The 17,672-nt window shown below is 42.8% G+C and overlaps 1 protein-coding gene across 1 annotated transcript; it reads right to left on the minus strand.

Moving 5' to 3' along the window:
* Positions 1–366: 366 nt before the first annotated feature.
* Positions 367–17,570, minus strand: LOC114527307 (mucin-2-like; the record flags this gene model as incomplete). The annotated part of the gene is made up of 23 exons (XM_028548968.1): positions 367–1,022; positions 1,131–1,176; positions 1,250–1,351; positions 1,418–1,467; positions 1,545–1,590; positions 1,685–1,786; positions 1,863–1,933; positions 2,022–2,073; positions 2,150–2,248; positions 2,452–2,630; positions 2,766–2,814; positions 2,905–3,000; positions 3,121–3,314; positions 3,451–3,498; positions 3,737–3,854; positions 4,171–4,272; positions 4,443–4,899; positions 5,029–5,468; positions 5,685–5,926; positions 6,063–6,573; positions 6,857–12,553; positions 13,632–15,335; positions 15,369–17,570. Coding segments are annotated over 23 exons (12,945 nt in total), but the record flags the coding sequence as incomplete, so codon positions are not given.
* Between the last annotated feature and the right edge of the window lie 102 nt (positions 17,571–17,672).

The following is a 17,672-nucleotide window of genomic DNA, read 5'->3' on the forward strand; positions in this document are numbered from 1 at the left end:
GCGCACCTATAAAAAATTATTTGGAGACTGTCCGGCCACGCCCGACGGTAGGATTCTGATCCTCAGTAGTCTCAGTGCACAGATGATTCCACATGCAAAACTTTGACGAATAGTTAGGTCAGCAACAATACTAGTCTTTATACTTTACACGACTGCTGACAAGGTCTCAATGCATTGGTTGTTCTAAATATCGGAAAATAATTCCAAGCGGATAGTTCATTACCTACAGTAGATCATGGACTTATATATTACAGGCCGGTTACCAGGACATTCTTTCAAACTAGGAAATAAAGCAAGGCGTAATTAGGAAACGAATTATTCCAAGCCATAAATAACTAAAACGCTTAAAATGAAATAAAGTGTACATATAATTTTTGTAGCTTAATTTTGTACGCCAGCATACAATCAGCTATGATGCATAATTAACTTGAACTTCACTTTATAAATAAATTTCTACTTACTCTATTTCACTGCATACGCAGTAGCTCTACTAGGTATTGATATATTGAACGTATTTTAAATACAATTTTGGTACTTTATATTTAATTATTGGCTATGTTATAATTCCTAGTCATTAATTGCATTACAATAATCACTAAATAGAAATGTTTTCTAAGTAAAATTAGTAAAATTAGTCTATTTTTTCTGGATTTTTGAGTCTTTTTGTTATTTGAAAAATAGGTTTCATCCTTGGTTTTCTTGAGTGATCAAATGCAGTAGTTGAGTCATTTCATTGGTTGTTTCAGCGCCGCATCTGGTACACAAACATTGTTGGATAACAGGGTAATAATGAACATAACTGGATCCATCAGGACACACCATTTGCGTTAAATCTCGTGCTAGGGATGAAGGTTTGCAGCAGCGACATGTTGAGACGATGGTCAGATTACCAATAATCGAAACAGTTCCGTTCGAATTGCATGGTCCATTACAGAAGGATGCAGTAGCATTTCTACTGGTACAACCATTATGATCCGTGATTACCGTGCTGATTCTCATTGCTGTACACATAGCGACTGGAACTAAAAAAAAGGTTCAAAGAGATCTAAGATCAACAACGTGTTTTCCAACAATTATTTACGTGAAGTGCACTCAAAAGCTCCCGGACTAACGATTTGATGTAAACTTACCACATTTAGGACAGCATTGACCAGGTAGATGACGGCGTTCAAAACCCTAAGCACACAGAGGATGTTATAAGTGCACAATACTCGTTTGTTAATAAGTAACTTCGCGCAGTGTAGCTTACCACTGGACAGTTTTGTAGACATTGTTCAATACGGCACGTCACTTTGCCCTCTGAAGAACAAGAACAATTCTGGCAAGGATCTGGTTTCCATGATTCTCCAGCCTAATACGGAAATAATTTAATTTAATATATAGGCATAAAAAAGCATTCTTAATATGAAAAACTTACATGATAAACGGTGCCATTATCTTTGCAAATTGTGGTGTAGGAAAGTGGAACTGTAGAAGGGAAAAAAAACTTTGTCATTGGTATTGCAAGATAGCATACACATGCGCATATAGCAAGCAATACTTACCACATTCGTTGCAGCATTGTCCCGGGATTTGTTGTGCTTTGCAACCCTAAGAAAATCGATCGAGTGTTAAAAATCGTAGGTTAAGCACCAAAAAACTATTCATTTCTGCCATTATTTTCATAGCTCCAAGTCAACCTCACCTTCGGACAGACAGTCGGGCATGTCGTTGAAATGCATTTTACTTGGTTGTTTTCTTCACAAGTGCAATTTTCACAGAGATCATTTGACCACGATTCACCGAGCTGTAAAGAAAAAAAAAGCTTAATGCTATTATTACTAGTAATCTATTAGAAGTACATCTATAATTATTCAATCTACCTTCTTCAACGTTCCATTGTCGAAACATGCGGGAGGCTGTGTAGCGGCTGGTGTTGTCGGGATTGTAGTGGCTGTGGAAGAGGAGGAAGAATAAGAGGTAATATTTGCAACAAAATATTTAACGAACCAAGTTTAACACACACGTTAACATTAACTTACGTAATTTAATACACATACAACAGCTGTCAAGAGGGTGGACTAGTTTATAACCCTGTAATAAACAAGGTAAATTGAGTGAAATTTTGAACACTGAAATTTTAATGACTTATTACTTCAATGAGACTAACCGTCGGACAAGTGGTTATGTTACATGTCTTGTTACACAGTTCTTCGCCATCAGTACAGGAACACGTGGAACATTCTCCTTCTGTCCATACTTCACCACTCTAACAAAGAAAAACAATATCGATGTAATTTTATTGCGAGTCATGCATACATATAGGAATGAATATACCAATAGTGCTCAATATTGAAAGTTTGAATTATGAAATAGAATTTTAATATAGCCAAAGCTGGTTAGAAGTTTCCTCTGACCGGCCTGGATACGTTACGACACTGTCGCCGTAAAACTAAGATATAAACCTCATACCTCAACCTGTTTTCCATCGATAATACAGTAACAATCTTTTCTTTCCACGCACTCAGAACCGTCATCATATTTACCACTTGGACATTCACAGCCAGGTTTACAATGCGTAGAATCGCATGTTGTATTTTCACAAGTAACTGGGCAACTGCATTGCTTGTAAATCATATCGGAACGGCATTCTAAAGAAAGGAGAAAGAAACGGTTTTGATATTGAAGCGCAGAACCTTTTCGCGTACTGATAGAAAATCTGTTCATAAATATTTGTTCATTTCAGGCTTCGTAAGGCTGTAGTTTGGAAATCCCAGTGTACTTACTTTGTCTACAATAACAGCATTGGTCTGGTAGGGTGACAAGTTCTTCACTCTAAAAAGTCAGCAATCTGATATAAAACTGAATTTGGTATAAAGTCAAAAGTACCTAGTAATATGTACATTGTATACACTATCATATTACCGGTAGACAAGTTTTGTTGCATTTTTTTTGGCACGAGAATCCATCACTTAAACACATACAGGTAATACAAACATCTTTATTGTAGGAGTCTCCAAACTAAAGATAAAGCGGTGGTAATTAAGATATGATGTTTATCTGAATGATCTGATAAAGATACGAGCTTTCTAAATCAAATTATTAGGAGAATAGCCGGTAGAACATCCAGCATAACCTTACCTCATAAACTCTACCCTCATGATAACATGGACATGTAGTTGCGTTCGTACAAATGCCATTCTCCAAAACAGTTCCAGATGGACATTGACAACCGGGTTCACATTCAGAAGTACTGCAGTTATCTGAGCCACGAGCTATGTCAGCACACGTTTGCGGACAGGAACAAGTCACATTAACGCATTGAATAACAGGAACTGTAAGAAAGGATTATTCAGTGATCGCATACGAGGTTAGAACAAGAGAGCAGAAATGTGCGAAATTGAATGGGTTTGAGGACACCATATTGTGGCTTCGTACGCGTTTTCAAACATTGTAGCAGAACGTATTTACCTTTTGTTGTAATGGACGGCGTTGAGATTGTTGTTGGTATTGTTTTAGCTATAGTAAAGATGAACATATATTAATTTACATGAAATATTTGACAATTTACGGTTACATATAGCCTAGAAAACTAAAAGCAAGATTTGTTTTAATATGGTTTTTGTTGCAATTGAATTTCCGGCCACTCAAATCCGAGAGATTGCATGAAACATGCAGCAAAGAAAATTGCGAGATGTGGACAAATTAATAGTACGAACCATAACCGTTAACATTACGGTTGTCTTTGTTAATTTACCTTTTGTGAGCTTTGTGGTGATGGGAACTGTTGATACTGGTATGGTTGTCACAGGCCTGGTAGTGGTACCGACCTGACAGTTGCAACATTCAATTGACGACGACGCCAGCACTTGACCCTGCATGGAAAAGTATACGGTATGAATCAAGTGTTCGGAATTTTAAGATGTTTGGTATTGCGAAGATGATTCCTTCACAACTATGCGCCCCCCCCCCCCCTTAGTCAGCTGGAATATACGCCGAGGTCACCGTTGATTACATTTAAGTAGTTTCAGGTGCGACTTTTACTACCGCTACGGCACTACCTTTGATCGAGCTTAGGTTGGTTAATCTGATAATGGAATTGTTTCCTTATTGGCTATTGCAACACAGTATAATATGTAAGAATATAATTATTGCATGCAATAATTAAGTGAGATAAATGTAGACACGTACCGTTGGACAAAAAATAATTGAACAGAATTTCGTACAGTTAGTTGATCCATCATTGAGACAACGACACCTGAAGCATTTATTTTCAATCCAAGTTTGACCAACCTAGGGCACGAGGAAACAAATTATGTTTGGATGCTGAAACTGTTTGTTGTACAATAGTTGATGTAAAAAAAGCTTTTTCATTCCTGCTTAACTGCTTTAAGGGAGGCAGATTTACTTTCAATGTGGGAAAATAACAGGTTGCTCTTAATATTTTAAACCATAATTCAAACCTTGTACGATTGGTTTCCTCTCACACACAGAGGCGGAGTGGTGATTGGTAAAGTTGTAACAGGCAGGGTCGTGAAAATTTCGGTGGTGATATTTTCAACTGGTTTTACTGATGTTGAAATGCTCGGTGCAGTTGAGGCAATTGTCGTTGGTAATATTGTAGGACAATTCTCTTCATCTTCTCCACGGGGACATTCCTCCGTTCCGTCACAGATATAACTGATGGATATACATTTCTGGCTTCGTGAACAGCGCCATTGGGATGTGTTAGTACAAGTACAATTAGCTTCATCCATGCTGTTGTTACAGTCCTTGAAGTAATCGCAGATTTGCGTCTTTGGAATGCACGTGCCATCGGAACACAGAAACTCGCAAGCTGTCGGTTGAGTTGTCGTTGGACAGTTCTTCGGGTCTTCATCGTCACCGCCAGGACAATCTTTTTCACCGTCGCATAGGAATCTGATAAACAACAAATGTAAGATAGGTGAATATAATGTTGCATTTGAATCCGTAAGGCACTATGAAAGCTTTCAATGTGCTGCTCAGTATTAAATTATTATTTAATGAATACAGGAAAATATCACTCACCGGAGAGGTACACAATGACTTGTGTTGCACATGAACTGCGTGGATGGACATGTTGGTTTTACACATCCAGGACTCTCATCTGATGCATCACCACAATCATCATCTCCGTCACACACGTGATTAATCCCGATACATTTACTGTTATTGCACGTGAATTGGTTATCAGAGCACGTGACTGGCGGGCATCCAATTTCATCTGTATTATCCTCGCAATCATTGCTTCCATCACAACGTAACTTCGGGTTAATACACAAACTGTTGTTACAGGTGAAGCCCGAGCAGGGTTTTGTCGTGGGAGCGAAGGTAGCGGTGATATTTACACAACCAAATACGACATAGCGCGAGCAAAGAGATATATTCCAATGCTCTGGTATTATACGAACATAACGAGCGTTAAATGGATTCCTCATCTTAAACAGCGAGAGGTCACCAACAGAGCCCTGTGAAAAATAAATACCACTTGTTTAAATTCCTAACGAATTATACGGAAAGCCTTTATCCATCAACAAGCGACAATCAACATTGGAACTCGCTCCAGTCGTGCGCTTTCGTGCGAATGTGGAAACTAAGCTCAAAATTTGTATACAAAGTACTAGAATATATAATTAGTAAATATTACGTCATTAGTACGAAAAACATCGAAATAAATTTATTACCGTGAGATTCCATCCTTCATAAGTACTCCACGCGATACCATTTGTACTGTACTTTATGTCAAAGTTTTGGTAAGTTAAAGAGATCATTCTAACTTCGGAGCCAATCATTGTTACTTTCGAGATAAAACCAAGATCAGCATGGAACAACAAACTATCATTGTATTCCTGTAGGCAGTACAATGTTGCTCCACGGTTTGACAATTGTTTACTCCAACTAGTATTAGGATAAGCTTGTACAGCCCCTTAAAAAGGCGAAAAAAACTACTGGTTACCTTCAGTGAAAAAAACGGAAAAATAACGCATCTGCAACTGGAATGCAAGTGAAATGCAGACGAAGACTTTAAAATATATTTTACAATCAGTTGAAAGAAAACATACCTAAACTTTCATTACAGGGAATAACCTGCTTACAACTGTTCTCATCCTCCCCAAATGAGCAATCCAGGGAACCATCACATAACCATGATTTTGGGATGCAGGATTTATCAGAGGGACAGAAGAATCCATCATCCTTGCATGCCACTGCAGTTGTAGGTGCAAATGTCGTTAATTGGACAGAAACCGGGGAACATACATCACAACAGTTTTTCTTGCTAACTTCGTATTGTGGCGATGGACAGAAAGTCACTGAAGGACAAACTTTCAAAGTACAGATCACTTTGTTTTCCCAGCAGATACAATCACTGCAGTTATGACTCCAGGTAGCACCAGCTTTGTGGAATATATTGTTGTGGTAACATGGGCAGTCCGAAGGTTCTACGCAATGAGTACCATTGTAAACCAAACCAGTTTCACAAGTACATCCTGATACACAAACATTACCCGCACTACAACTGGTATTACGATACTGACAAGATGGTTCACATGATGGTACACAGCTGGTAAACACCTAAAATTTGATAAAACGTCATTTTATAGCGGAAAGTGTTTTGCTATGTCCCTAAGATATCGGAATTAAACTTTCCAAACCGATCATTTCTAGTTCTCAATTTGCATTACGCGTTTCGAGCCCGATTTGCGAGCTTTTAGTTCTTTAGGATTTTACCAAGGACGACCTCACAGTGAGTTGTGGGTAAATTTTGGAGCAATTCCCTCACGTTTTTCTGCTACTTGATGATCAAGATGGAAGAATTTTAAAATTAAAGCCAAAATCCTAAAAACTAAACACTTACCATCCCGCCCGGGCAGAGTATTGGTGTGACTTTCGACGGCGCGACTGTTGAGACTGTCCCCAGTTTTTTTGTTGCAGCAGTTGTAGGTTTCGGGGTAATACCAGTTCTGGGAGTAGAAAGTTTTGTGATCACTCCAGGCGTAGGTTTGGTGGTAACTCCAGTTACGGCAGTTACAGGTTTCGTTGTAACTCCAGTTGCAGCAGTTGTAGGTTTAGTCGTTACACCAGTTGATGGAGTTGTAGGTTTAATTGTTACACCAGTTGCAGCAGTTGTTGGTTTCTTGGTAGCTCCAGTTGCAGCAGTTGTTGGTTTGGTGATAACTCCCGTTGCAGCAGTTGTTGGTTTGGTGGTAACTCCAGTTGCAGGTTTGGTTGTAACTCCAGTTACAGCAGTTGCTGGTTGGGTGGTAACTCCAGTTGCAGGTTTCGTTGTAACTCCAGTTGCAGCAGTTGTTATTTTTACAATAGGAGCATTCGAAGCAGTGATCACACCAGGTGCAGCAGATGTCAATTTCGTAACAATGCCAGGCACACCTGTTGTTACTCCAGTTGCAGCAGTTGTTGGTTTGGTTGTTAATCCAGTTGCAGGTTTGGTTGTGACTCCAGTTACAGCAGTTGCAGGTTTGGTTGTTACTCCAGTTACAGGTTTGGTGCTAACTCCAGTTGCAGGTTTGGTTGTAACTCCAGTTACAGCAGTTGCAGGTTTGGTTGTTACTCCAGTTGCAGGTTTGGTGCTAACTCCAGTTGCAGCAGTTGTAGGTTTGGTGGTAACTCCAGTTGCAGCAGTTGTAGGTTTGGTGGTAAATCCAGTGGCAGCAGTTGTTGGTTTGGTAGTAACTCCAGTTGCAGCAGTTGTAGGTTTAGTTGTTACACCAGTTGCAGCAGTTGTTGGTTTCGTGGTTACTCTAGTTACAGGTTTCGTTGTAACTCCAGTTACAGCAGTTGTTGGTTTAGTTGTTACACCAGTTGCAGCAGTTGTTGGTTTGGTGGTAACTCCAGCTGCAGCAGTTGTTGGTTTGGTGGTTACACCAGTTGCAGGAGTTGTAGGTTTAGTTGTTACACCAGTTGCAGCAGTTTTTGGTTTCTTGGTTACTCCAGTTGCAACAGTTGTTGGTTTGGTGATAAATCCCGTTGCAGCAGTTGTTGGTTGGGTGGTAACTCCAATTGCAGCAGTTGTTGGTTTCGTGGTTACTCTAGTTGCAGGTTTGGTTGTAACTCCAGTTACAGCAGTTGCAGGTTTGGTTGTTACTCCAGTTGCCGGTTTGGTGCTAACTCCAGTTGCAGCAGTTGTTGGTTTGGTGGTAACTCCAGTTACAGCAGTTGTTGGTTGGGTGGTAACACCAGTTGCAGGTTTCGTGGTAACTCCAGTTGCAGCAGTTGTTATTTTTACAGTAGGAGCAGTCGAAGCAGTGATCACACCAGGTGCGGCAGATGTCAATTTCGTAACAATGCCAGGCACACCAGTTGAAGGTTTGGTTGTTATTCCAGTTGCAGGTTTGGTTGTTACTCCAGTTGCAGATTTGGTTGTTACTCCAGTTGCAGGTTTTGTGCTAACTCCAGTTCCAGCAGTTGTAGGTTTAGTGGTAATTCCAGTTGCAGCAGTTGTAGCTTTAGTCGTTACACCAGTTGCAGCAGTTGTTGGTTTGGTAGTAACTCCAGTTGCAGCAGTTGCAGGTTTGGTGCTAACTCCAGTTGCAGCAGTTGTTGGTTTGGTGGTAACTCCAGTTGCAAATTTGGTTGTAACTCCAGTTACAGCAGTTGCAGGTTTGGTTGTTACTCCAGTTGCAGGTTTTGTGCTAACTCCAGTTGCAGCAGTTGTAGGTTTGGTGGTAACTCCAGTTGCAGGTTTGGTTGTAACTCCAGTTACAGCAGTTGTTGGTTGGGTGGTAACACCAGTTGCAGGTTTCGTGGTAACTCCAGTTGCAGCAGTTGTTATCTTTACAGTAGGAGCAGTCGAAGCAGTGATCACACCAGGTGCGGCAGATGTCAATTTCGTAACAATGCCAGGCACACCAGTTGAAGGTTTGGTTGTTATTGCAGTTGCAGCTTTGGTTGTTACTCCAGTTGCAGGTTTGGTTGTAACTCCAGTTACAGCAGTTGCAGGTTTGGTTGTTACTCCAGTTGCAGGTTTGGTTGTTACTCCAGTTACAGCAGTTGCAGGTTTGGTTGTTACTCCAGTTGCAGGTTTGGTTGTTACTCCAGTTGCGGGTTTTGTGCTAACTCCAGTTGCAGGAGTTGTAGGTTTGGTGGTAACTCCAGTTGCAGCAGTTGTAGCTTTAGTCCTTACACCAGTTGCAGCAGTTGTTGGTTTGGTAGTAACTCCAGTTGCAGGTTTGGTTGCAACTCCAGTTAAAGCAGTTGCAGGTTTGGTGCTAACTCCAGTAGCTGCAGTTGTAGGTTTGGTGCTAACTCCAGTTGCAAATTTGGTTGTAACTCCAGTTACAGCAGTTGCAGGTTTGGTTGTTACTCCGGTTGCAGGTTTTGTGCTAACTCCAGTTGCAGCAGTTGTTGGTTTGGTGGTAACTCCAGTTGCAAATTTGGTTGTAACTCCAGTTACAGCAGTTGCAGGATTGGTTGTTACTCCAGTTGCAGGTTTTGTGCTAACTCCAGTTGCAGCAGTTGCAGGTTTGGTTGTTACTCCAGTTGCAGGTTTTGTGCTAACTCCAGTTGCAGCAGTTGTAGGTTTGGTGGTAACTCCAGTTGCAGCCGTTGTTGGTTTGGTAGTAACTCCAGTTGCCGCAGTTGTAGGTTTAGTCGTTACACCAGTTGCAGCAGTTGTTGGTTTCGTGGTAACTCGAGTTGCAGGTTTGGTTGCAACTCCAGTTACAGCAGTTCCAGGTTTGGTTGTTACTTCAGTTGCAGGTTTGGTGCTAACTCCAGTTGCAGCAGTTGTAGGTTTGGTGCTAACTCCAGTTGCAGCAGTTGTAGGTTTCGTGGTAACTCCAGTTGCAGCAGTTGTTGGTTTAGTTGTCACACCAGTTACAAAAGTTGTTGGTTTCGTGGTTACTCCAGTTGCAGCAGTTGTTGGTTTGGTGGTTACTCTAGTTGCAGCAGTTGTTGGTTTGGTAGTTACTTCAGTTGCAGGTTTGGTGCTAACTCCAGTTGCAGCAGTTGTTGGTTTGGTGGTAACTCCAGTTGCAGCAGTCGTTGGTTTGGTGGTTAATCTAGTTGCAGGAGTTGTTGGTTTGGTGGTTACTCCCGTTGCAGGTTTCGTTGTAACTCCAGTTGCAGCAGTTGTTGATTTAGTTGTTACACCAGTTGCAGCAGTTGTTGGTCTAGTTGTCACACCAGCTGCAACAGTTGTTGGTTTGGTGGTAACTCCAGTTGCAGCAGTTGTAGGTTTAGTCGTTACACCAGTTGCAGGAGTTGTAGGTTTAGTTGTTGCACCAGTTGCAGCACTGGTTGGTTTGGTGGTAACTCCAGTTGCAGCAGTTGTTGGTTTGGTGGTTACTCCAGTTGCAGCAGTTGTTGGTTTGGTTGTAACTCCAGTTACAGCAGTTGCAGGTTTGGTTGTTACTCCAGTTGCAGGTTTTGTGCTAACTCCAGTTGCAGCAGTTGTAGGTTTGCTGGTAACTCCAGTTGCAGCAGTTGTTGGTTTGGTGGTAACTCCAGTTGCAGCAGTTGTAGGTTTAGTCGTTACACCAGTTGTAGGTTTTGTTGTAACTCCAGTTGCAGCAGTTGTTGATTTCGTTGTTACACTAGTTGCAGCAGTTGTTGGTTTAGTTGTCACACCAGTTACAATAGTTGTTGGTTTCGCGGTTACTCCAGTTGCAGGTTTCGTTGTAACTCCAGTTGCAGCAGTTGTTGATATAGTTGTTACACCAGTTACAGCAGTTGTTGGCTTAGTTGTTACACCAGTTGCAGCAGTTGTTGGTTTGGTGGTAACTCCAGTTGCAGCAGTTGTAGGTTTAGTCGTTACACCAGTTGCAGGTTTTGTTGTAACTCCAGTTGCAGCAGTTGTAGGTTTAGTTGTTACACCAGTTGCAACAGTGGTTGGTTTCGTGGTAACTCCAGGTGCAGCAGTTGTTGGTTTGGTGGTTACTCCAGTTGCAGGTTTGGGTTTAACTCCAGTTACAGCAGTTGCAGGTTTGGTTGTTACTCCAGTTGCAGGTTTTGTGCTAACTCCAGTTGCAGCAGTTGTAGGTTTGCTGGGAACTCCAGTTGCAGCAGTTGTTTGTTTGGTGGTAACTCCAGTTGCAGCAGTTGTAGGTTTAGTCGTTACACCAGTTGCAGGTTTTGTTGTAATTCTAGTTGCAGCAGTTGTTGATTTAGTTGTTACACCAGTTGCAGCAGTTGTTGGTTTAGTTGTCACACCACTTACAATAGTTGTTGGTTTCGTGGTTACTCTAGTTGCAGCAGTTGTTGGTTTGGTGGTTACTCTAGTTGCAGCAGTTGTTGGTTTGGTAGTCACTTCAGTTGCAGGTTTGGTGGTAACTCCAGTTAGAGCAGTTGGTTTGGTTGTTACTCCAGTTGCTGCAGTTGTTGGTTTGGTGGTTACTCCAGTTGCAGCAGTTGTTGGTTTGATGGTAACTCCAGTTGCAGGTTTGGTTGTAACTCCAGTTGCAGCAGTTGTTGATTTAGTTGTTACACCAGTTGCAGCAGTTGTTGGTTTAGTTGTCACACCACTTACAATAGTTGTTGGTTTCGTGGTTACTCTAGTTGCAGCAGTTGTTGGTTTGGTGGTTACTCTAGTTGCAGCAGTTGTTGGTTTGGTAGTCACTTCAGTTGCAGGTTTGGTGGTAACTCCAGTTAGAGCAGTTGCAGGTTTGGTTGTTACTCCAGTTGCTGCAGTTGTTGGTTTGGTGATGACTCCCGTTGCAGCAGTTGTTGGTTTGGTGGTAACTCCAGTTGCAGGTTTGGTTGTAACTCCAGTTACAGCAGTTGCTGGTTGGGTGGTAACTCCAGTTGCAGGTTTCGTTGTAACTCCAGTTGCAGCAGTTGTTATTTTTACAATAGGAGCAGTCGAAGCAGTGATCACACCAGGTGCGGCAGATGTCAATTTCGTAACAATGCCAGGCACACCAGTTGAAGGTTTGGTTGTTATTGCAGTTGCAGCTTTGGTTGTTACTCCAGTTGCAGGTTTGGTTGTAACTCCAGTTACAGCAGTTGCAGGTTTGGTTGTTACTCCAGTTGCAGGTTTGGTTGTTACTCCAGTTACAGCAGTTGCAGGTTTGGTTGTTACTCCAGTTGCAGGTTTGGTTGTTACTCCAGTTGCGGGTTTTGTGCTAACTCCAGTTGCAGGAGTTGTAGGTTTGGTGGTAACTCCAGTTGCAGCAGTTGTAGCTTTAGTCCTTACACCAGTTGCAGCAGTTGTTGGTTTGGTAGTAACTCCAGTTGCAGGTTTGGTTGCAACTCCAGTTAAAGCAGTTGCAGGTTTGGTGCTAACTCCAGTAGCTGCAGTTGTAGGTTTGGTGCTAACTCCAGTTGCAAATTTGGTTGTAACTCCAGTTACAGCAGTTGCAGGATTGGTTGTTACTCCGGTTGCAGGTTTTGTGCTAACTCCAGTTGCAGCAGTTGTTGGTTTGGTGGTAACTCCAGTTGCAAATTTGGTTGTAACTCCAGTTACAGCAGTTGCAGGATTGGTTGTTACTCCAGTTGCAGGTTTTGTGCTAACTCCAGTTGCAGCAGTTGCAGGTTTGGTTGTTACTTCAGTTGCAGGTTTGGTGCTAACTCCAGTTGCAGCAGTTGTAGGTTGGTGCTAACTCCAGTTGCAGCAGTTGTAGGTTTCGTGGTAACTCCAGTTGCAGCAGTTGTTGGTTTAGTTGTCACACCAGTTACAAAAGTTGTTGGTTTCGTGGTTACTCCAGTTGCAGCAGTTGTTGGTTTGGTGGTTACTCTAGTTGCAGCAGTTGTTGGTTTGGTAGTTACTTCAGTTGCAGGTTTGGTGCTAACTCCAGTTGCAGCAGTTGTTGGTTTGGTGGTAACTCCAGTTGCAGCAGTCGTTGGTTTGGTGGTTAATCTAGTTGCAGGAGTTGTTGGTTTGGTGGTTACTCCGTTGCAGGTTTCGTTGTAACTCCAGTTGCAGCAGTTGTTGATTTAGTTGTTACACCAGTTGCAGCAGTTGTTGGTCTAGTTGTCACGCCAGCTGCAACAGTTGTTGGTTTGGTGGTAACTCCAGTTGCAGCAGTTGTAGGTTTAGTCGTTACACCAGTTGCAGGAGTTGTAGGTTTAGTTGTTGCACCAGTTGCAGCACTGGTTGGTTTGGTGGTAACTCTAGTTGCAGCAGATGTTGGTTTGGTGGTTACTCCAGTTGCAGCAGTTGTGGTTTGGTTGTAACTCCAGTTACAGCAGTTGCAGGTTTGGTTGTTACTCCAGTTGCAGGTTTTGTGCTAACTCCAGTTGCAGCAGTTGTAGGTTTGCTGGTAACTCCAGTTGCAGCAGTTGTTGGTTTGGTGGTAACTCCAGTTGCAGCAGTTGTAGGTTTAGTCGTTACACCAGTTGTAGGTTTTGTTGTAACTCCAGTTGCAGCAGTTGTTGATTTCGTTGTTACACTAGTTGCAGCAGTTGTTGGTTTAGTTGTCACACCAGTTACAATAGTTGTTGGTTTCGCGGTTACTCCAGTTGCAGGTTTCGTTGTAACTCCAGTTGCAGCAGTTGTTGATAGTTGTTACACCAGTTACAGCAGTTGTTGGCTTAGTTGTTACACCAGTTGCAGCAGTTGTTGGTTTGGTGGTAACTCCAGTTGCAGCAGTTGTAGGTTTAGTCGTTACACCAGTTGCAGGTTTTGTGTAACTCCAGTTGCAGCAGTTGTAGGTTAGTTGTTACACAGTTGCAACAGTGGTTGGTTTCGTGGTAACTCCAGGTGCAGCAGTTGTTGGTTTGGTGGTTACTCCAGTTGCAGGTTTGGGTTTAACTCCAGTTACAGCAGTTGCAGGTTTGGTTGTTACTCCAGTTGCAGGTTTTGTGCTAACTCCAGTTGCAGCAGTTGTAGGTTTGCTGGGAACTCCAGTTGCAGCAGTTGTTTGTTTGGTGGTAACTCCAGTTGCAGCAGTTGTAGGTTTAGTCGTTACACCAGTTGCAGGTTTTGTTGTAATTCTAGTTGCAGCAGTTGTTGATTTAGTTGTTACACCAGTTGCAGCAGTTGTTGGTTTAGTTGTCACACCACTTACAATAGTTGTTGGTTTCGTGGTTACTCTAGTTGCAGCAGTTGTTGGTTTGGTGGTTACTCTAGTTGCAGCAGTTGTTGGTTTGGTAGTCACTTCAGTTGCAGGTTTGGTGGTAACTCCAGTTAGAGCAGTTGCAGGTTTGGTTGTTACTCCAGTTGCTGCAGTTGTTGGTTTGGTGGTTACTCCAGTTGCAGCAGTTGTTGGTTTGATGGTTACTCCCGTTGCAGGTTTCGTTGTAACTCCAGTTGCAGCAGTTGTTGATTTAGTTGTTACACCAGTTGCAGCAGTTGTTGGTTTGGTGATGACTCCCGTTGCAGCAGTTGTTGGTTTGGTGGTAACTCCAGTTGCAGGTTTGGTTGTAACTCCAGTTACAGCAGTTGCTGGTTGGGTGGTAACTCCAGTTGCAGGTTTCGTTGTAACTCCAGTTGCAGCAGTTGTTATTTTTACAATAGGAGCAGTCGAAGCAGTGATCACACCAGGTGCAGCAGATGTCAATTTCGTAACAATGCCAGGCACACCTGTTGTTACTCCAGTTGCAGCAGTTGTTGGTTTGGTTGTTACTCCAGTTGGAGGTTTGGTTGTGACTCCAGTTACAGCAGTTGCAGGTTTGGTTGTTACTCCAGTTACAGGTTTGGTGCTAACTCCAGTGGCAGGTTTGGTTGTAACTGCAGTTACAGCAGTTGCAGGTTTGGTGCTAACTCCAGTTGCAGCAGTTGTAGGTTTGGTGGTAACTCCAGTTGCAGCAGTTGTAGGTTTGGTGGTAACTCCAGTTGCAGCAGTTGTTGGTTTGGTAGTAACTCCAGTTGCAATAGTTGTAGGTTTAGTTGTTACACCAGTTGCAGCAGTTGTTGGTTTCGTGGTAACTCCAGTTGCAGCAGTTGTAGCTTTAGTCGTTACACCAGTTGCAGCAGTGGTAGGTTTGGTGGTAACTCCAGTTGGAGCAGTTGTTGATTTAGTTGTTACACCAGTTGCAGCAGTTGTTGGTTTAGTTGTCACACCAGTTGCAGCACTTGTTGGTTTGGTGGTAACTCCAGTTGCAGCAGTTGTAGGTTTAGTCGTTACACCAGTTGCAGCAGTGGTTGGTTTGGTGGTAACTCCAGTTGCAGCAGTTGTTGGTTTGGTGGTTACTCCAGTTGCAGCAGTTGTTGGTTTGGTGGTTACTCCAGTTGCATGTTTCGTTGTAACTCCAGTTGCAGCAGTTGTTGGTTTAGTTGTCACACCAGTTGCAGTAGTTGTTGGTTTAGTGGTAACTCTAGTTGCAGCAGTTGTAGGTTTAGTCGTTACACCAGTTGATGGAGTTGTAGGTTTTGTTGTTATACCAGTTGCAGCAGTTGTTGGTTTAGTTGTCACACCAGTTGCAGCAGTTGTTGGTTTAGTTGTCACACCAGTTGCAGCAGTTGTTGGTTTAGTTGTCACACCAGTTGCAGCAGTTGTTGGTTTGGTGGTAACTCCAGTTGCAGCAGTTGTAGCTTTAGTCGTTACACCAGTTGCAGGAGTTGTAGGTTTGGTGGTTACTCCAATTGCAGGTTTCGTTGTAACTCCAGTTGCAGCAGTTGTTGATTTAGTTGTTACACTAGTTGCAGCAGTTGTTGGTTTAGTTGTTACACCAGTTGCAGCAGTTGTTGGTTTGGTGGTAACTCCAGTTGCAGCAGTTGTTATTTTTACTGTAGAAGCAGTCGAAGCAGTGATCACACCAGGTGCAGCAGATGTCAATTTCGTAACAATGCCAGGCACACCAGTTGCAGGTTTGGTTGTTACTCCAGTTGCAGGTTTATGTGTTATTCCTGTTACAGCACCTGCAGGTTGCGTAGTTACTCCTGTTAAAACACTTGTTGGTGTTGTTTGTGCACCTCCAGCTGCAGGTGTAGCAGCCCCTGGTGTAAACGCCGATTGCACTGTCATCACTCTTGGCCCAATGCCAGCCTGCTTTGTCGTTACTATGGTTATACCGGTGGTTTCCCTGGGTGCCTCTGTAGTCATTGGTGTTGTCGGTTTCGTCGTTATAAGCCCTACCCCAGCGACGGGAGAGGTTGCTCCTGTAACCGCGCCTGTTATGACGGCGAATTCTGTTGTCATTCCGGTTGTTGCAGTTGTAGGTTGCGCCGTCACTCCAGTTGCTACGGTTGCAGGTTTGGTCGTCAATCCAGTTACTGGTTTGCTAGCAACTTCCGTTACAGCAGTTGTTATTTTTACAGTAGGAGCAGTCGAAGCAGTGATCACACCAGGTGCAGCAGATGTCAATTTCGTAACAATGCCAGGCACACCAGTTTGAAGAGTTGTAGGTTTTGTCGTGACACCAGTTGCAGCAGTTGTTGGTTTGGTGGTTACTCTAATTGCAGCCGTTGTAGGTTTGGTGGTTACTTCAGTTACAGGTTTAGTAGTTACCCCAGTTGCAACCGTTATTGGTTTCGTAGTAACACCAGTTGCAGCAGTTTTAGGTTTGGTTTTTACCCCAGTTTTAGCAGTTGTAGGTTTGGTGGTTACTCCAGTTGCAGGTTTCGTGGTAATTCCAGTTGCAGGAGTTGTTATTTTTACAGTTGCAGCAGTCGAAGCAGTGATCACACCAGGTGCAGCAGATGTCAATTTCGTAACAATACCAGGAACACCAGTTGTATGTTTTGATTTAACACTGGACACTACTTCAGTTTCAGCAGTCGTCGGTTTTGTCACTAATCGAGTCGCAGCAGTTGTTGGTTTTGTTACTACACCCGTTGCAGGTTTTGTGGTAACTCTAGTTGTAGCAGTTGTAGGTTTAGTAGTAACTCCAGTTGCAGCAGTTGTAGGTTTGGTTGTTACCCCAGTTGCTGGTTTCGTAGTAACACCAGTAACAACAGTTGTAGGTTTAGTTGTTACACCAGTTGCAGCAGTTGTTGGTTTAGTTGTAACTCCAGTTGCAGCAGTTGTAGGTTTGGTTGTTATTCCAGTTGTTGGTTTGGTAGTTACTCCAGTTGCAACAGTTGTAGATTTGCTGGTAACTCCAGTTGCAACGGTTGTAGATTTAGTTGTTACACCAGTTGCAACAGTTGTAGGTTTAGCTGTTACACCAGTTGCAGGAGTTGTTGGTTTGGTAGTTACTCCAGTTTCAGAAGTTGTTGGTTTGGTAGTTACTCCAGTTGCAGCAGTTGTAGGTTTGGTCGTTACTCCAGTTGCTGGTTTCCTAGTTACTCCAGTTGTTGGTTTCGTAGTTACTCCAGTTGCAACAGTTGTAGGTTTGCTGGTAACTCCAGTTGCAACAGTTGTAGGTTTAGTTGTTACACCAGTTGCAGGAGTTGTAGGTTTAGTTGTTACACCAGTTGCAGGAGTTGTAGGTTTAGTTGTTACACCAGTTGCAGGAGTTGTAGGTTTAGTTGTTACACCAGTTGCAGCAGTTGTAGGTTTAGTTGCCACACCAGTTGCAGCAGTTGTTGGTTTGGTAGTTACTCCAGTTGCAGCAGTTGTAGGTTTAGTTGTTACACCAGTTGCAGGAGTTGTAGGTTTAGTTGTTATACCAGTTGCAGCAGTTGTTGGTTTGGTAGTTACACCAGTTGCAGCAGTTGTAGGTTTGGTGGTAGCTCCAGTTGCAGCAGTTGTAGGTTTGGTGGTAACTCCAGTTGCAGCAGTTGTTGGTTTGGTGGTTGCTCCAGTTGCAGCAGTTGTAGGTTTGGTGGCTACTCCAGTTGCAGCAGATGTAGGTTTTGTGGTAACTCCGGTTACAGCAGTTGTAGGTTTGGT

The sequence above is a fragment of the Dendronephthya gigantea genome, unplaced genomic scaffold (genome assembly GCF_004324835.1).
Source record: "Dendronephthya gigantea isolate DGI-Jeju-01 unplaced genomic scaffold, DenGig_1.0 000043F, whole genome shotgun sequence".
Taxonomy (NCBI): Eukaryota; Metazoa; Cnidaria; class Anthozoa; order Malacalcyonacea; family Nephtheidae; genus Dendronephthya; species Dendronephthya gigantea.